The sequence below is a fragment of the Pollachius pollachius genome (genome assembly GCF_949987615.1).
Source record: "Pollachius pollachius genome assembly, chromosome: 7".
NCBI lineage: Eukaryota > Metazoa > Chordata > Actinopteri > Gadiformes > Gadidae > Pollachius > Pollachius pollachius.
Genome location: NC_136940.1, coordinates 8,001,767 through 8,005,665, shown reverse-complemented (window position 1 = coordinate 8,005,665; position 3,899 = coordinate 8,001,767). Strand labels below are relative to the sequence as shown.

The 3,899-nt window shown below is 52.6% G+C and overlaps 1 protein-coding gene across 1 annotated transcript in view; it reads left to right on the top strand.

Moving 5' to 3' along the window:
• The window catches only part of herc2 (HECT and RLD domain containing E3 ubiquitin protein ligase 2), a 72,900-nt gene extending 69,880 nt beyond the window's left edge, over nucleotides 1-3,020 (top strand). The window contains 2 exon segments of the mRNA XM_079739638.1: nucleotides 862-1,074; nucleotides 2,045-3,020. Of these exon segments, the coding sequence (XP_079595764.1) occupies nucleotides 862-1,074; nucleotides 2,045-2,317 (486 nt within the window). The 3' untranslated portion in view covers nucleotides 2,318-3,020.
• Nucleotides 3,021-3,899: the final 879 nt, after the last annotated feature.

Sequence of the window (3,899 nt, the reverse complement as noted above, 5' to 3'; positions counted from 1 at the left end):
ACCCTCTCTCCTGTCTCACCCTATTCCCTACCCCAACCCTCTCTCCTGTCTCACCCTATTCCCTACCCCCACCCTCTCCCCTGTCTCACCCTATTCCCTACCCCAACCCTCTCTCCTGTCTCACCCTATTCCCTACCCCCACCCTCTCTCCTGTCTCACCCTATTCCCTACCCCAACCCTCTCTCCTGTCTCACCCTATTCCCTACCCCCACCCTCTCCCCTGTCTCACCCTATTCCCTCCCCCAACCCTCTCTCCTGTCTCACCCTTTTCCCTACCCCCACCCTCTCCCCTGTCTCACCCTTTTCCCTACCCCAACCCTCTCCCCTGTCTCACCCTATTCCCTACCCCCACCCTCTCCCCTGTCTCACCCTATTCCCTACCCCCACCCTCTCCCCTGTCTCACCCTATTCCCTCCCCAACCCTCTCTCCTGTCTCACCCTATTCCCTACCCCCACCCTCTCCCCTGTCTCACCCCTTTTCCCTACCCCCACCCTCTCATCTACCGCTCTCTTTCCACTACCCCACCCTCTCTTTCCACTACCCCACCCCCTTTACCTTTCTCCTCCCTCTTCTCTTCTACACCCCCCCTCCCCCACCCTCTCACCTACCAAACCACTCCCTCCCCCACTCTCTGCCCTACCTCACCCTCTTCCCTCCCCCCACCCTTATTTACCCTACCCCCTATCCTCTTCTACACCCTCTCACATCCTCCTCCCTCCCCCATACCACACCCCCACACTCCCTTAATCCTCCATCTCCTCTTACCCAACCACCTATCTCCCACAAACTCCCCCTTCCCCCGTCCTCTCCCCCCCACACTCCACCCTTATGCCCCCCACCCACCTCCCTCCTCCCCTCAGGTGTGTGGCAGCCCGGACATCCCCCTCCACCTGCTCAAGTCGGTGGCCACCTACAAGGGCGTGGAGCCCACGTCTCCGCTCATTCACTGGTTCTGGGCGGTGATGGAGTCCTTCTCCACCACCGAGCGCTCCCTGTTCCTCCGCTTCGTCTGGGGGCGCACGCGCCTTCCCCGCACCATCGCAGACTTCCGGGGACGGGACTTTGTTGTACAGGTGAGGGTTGCAAAAGTTTGAAAAGCTTTCCGGTTATCCTTCATGACGATGCCTGCGGATCAAACACTTATCGCTAAAATAATTTAAATACCTATGGTCGTATTATGAGGAGTCGTTATCGTATTATGAGGAAAGTGCCGTTATCAAGGTCCGTTCCAAAGAGTTGGATGGTTGGATGGTTTTGAAAATGGTAAATGGACTGCATTTATATTCGCTTTTTTGCAGGGGCCACCCAAGGCCCTATTGGCTGACAACCACCCATTCACGCACACATTCACACACCGACGGCGGAGTCCACCATGCAAGGCGACAGCCAGCACGTCGAGAGCAGTTAGGGTCTGATGCCTTGCTCAGGGACACCTCGACACTCGGCTAGGAGGGGCCGGGGATCGAACTAGCAACCTCGCGGCTACTGCCGGCTCACTTGACCAGAGGGGGCGCCATTCCTAACGTTGGATTCAGGGTTTTGCCCTTTAACCACTGGACGGCTCCAGGTCCAGGATATCGCAGGCACTGCCATGTTGTAACTGCAGCCTCTCCCTTAGCCCAGCCTAATATCACTCACCACCTCTGGCTGCCAATTAGCATAACCTCCAGATGGCGGAGCACCAAACCCAGAGCAGGACTCCCTACTTTCAGGGTGTGAAATGTCAGCCTCTGCTCTTTAAAGGGCAAGCACATGTTACGTCAAACTACAGGGACCGTCCCGAAGCAGCACCGCCAGTCAGTAGGCATCACCTGGGCTGAGTCGGCCATCACAGGTGTTTTAACAGAAAACCCAACAACAGTCTTTTTTCCATTTAGGGGCTATGATGCTGTCCAGGCTTTCGCTCTCTCCCACAAAGCCACTCCCTATGGGGGGGGTGTTGTATCCAGAATTGTTGATTGACGTTAGAACTCTTATAAAGTCTTCCCTTGCCTCACGGACCCGTGTTCTGCTTGTGTCCTGATTGGTTTCCCCCCTCGCTAGGTGCTGGACAAGTACAACCCCCCGGACCACTTCCTCCCGGAGTCGTACACCTGCTTCTTCCTGCTGAAGCTTCCCCGCTACTCGTGCAGGCAGGTGCTGGAGGAGAAGCTCAAATACGCCATCCACTTCTGCAAGTCCATCGACACGGACGACTACGCCCGCATCGCGCTGTCGGGCGAGCCGGCGGCCGACGACAGCAGCGAGGACTCGGACAACGAGGATGCCGACTCCTTCGCGTCCGACTCCACGCAGGACTACCTGACAGGCCACTGAGGCCCCCGCCCCGCCGTTTGAGGTGGAGGGCGGCCATGTTTTGAAGATCTGAAGTATGTATGTATGTAAACACGTTTGTCGTACACGTGTTGTAAACCAAGCGAGCAAAGGGGGGGGGGGGGGGGAGAGAGAAGAAGAAACATGTGCAATCAGCCCCCCTCTGAGAGCGCTCTGAGCCGCAACAGGAGGTTGGACAGGAAGTGGAGATGCTGGAGACTTTATGAATCCCAGACGGGAAGTTCTTGGAGCTGCCACGAGGATGAATGATGAAGATGTCGATGATGATGATGATGATGATGTTATTGTTGTGTTTTCTGAAAAATTATGTATATTAGAGTTTAAAATAGCATAGAAACTCACGCCAATAACTGCGCTAGCCCTCTCACTGGCTCCTAGTCTGTACATAGAAATCAACGTGTGATTAAGAAAAATATAAGTAGAGTTATCGATTACGTTCATGGCGGTGGTCTCTTTATAGGGTTCCTTTTTTAAAAAACGACAACATATAAAGGGGTTTGTTTTGTCCTTCAGAACTGACTAGCGGGTTGTTTTACAAATCCTGTACCCACCATCCACCGCCCTCATTACCTATGTGCACTGTCTCCATGACGAAATGTATATATAATATGATTGTGCCATGTATTCACGAGAAAAACAAAGCTCATTCCGGTGTAATCAATGTTAATATGTTTCTGTGAATAAATTTAAATTAAAAGAACATGAACTGTGTTCGTTTGTATTTCCTGAGGTCTTCAAACTGTCCAGGTGAGTTCATGAATTCCTTATATTACAAAAACGTTTAGCCTGTATGGATCACATAAGTGCCTCGGCCTATCGTTTGTAAATGGGATGGAAATCCGCAAAGTATCTCCGTGAGTATAGTTACGTGTGGATTAAGCTTGGCCTGACTGTTAAAATGCGTGCTCGTGTATTCGACAATTGGGTCACAGGTTTATTTCAGTCGGCAGGCCTGTCTTGCTTTTTACTTTGGGTTTTTGTTTTCCTCCGAATACTTATTTCTGCTCCCTGAAAATCTTAAATGTCCATTTGTGGCAATATAACCACCATAATCATGGATGACTGCCCTAAATTAGCCGATCCTGTTACATCTGTGTTTGTTATGTGGGATTACAGAAACCAAGCGTTAAGCGCATAGCGCGCCAATCTGTCGGCGTGCGAACCAGATCGCTCCAGTAGGTTTCCAGTGTATCGTTACGTGGTCGCAGGGCCCCTCACGTGCTGAGGGGGGAGAACCTGATGTCGGTACGTCACCCTGGGCTCTGATCTCCTGGTGCTGTGGGTCTCGTGCTGGAGCTTGGACACGCATTCCTCCGGGTGTGTAATACCAGCCGCGCCTAATAGGTTATAGCGGTGTCTTCTTACCACCCGAGTGGTTCAAAGATCTCCTCACACACGGTTGAGCAAGGGAGAAGGAAAAAATAACAGGACAGTTTAATTTAGCTTAACAATCGTAAGCATTCTTGGGAGACTTAGCTCTGTCCCCCCCCTACACACACACACACACACACACACACACACACACACACACACACACACACACACACACGCACACGCACACGCA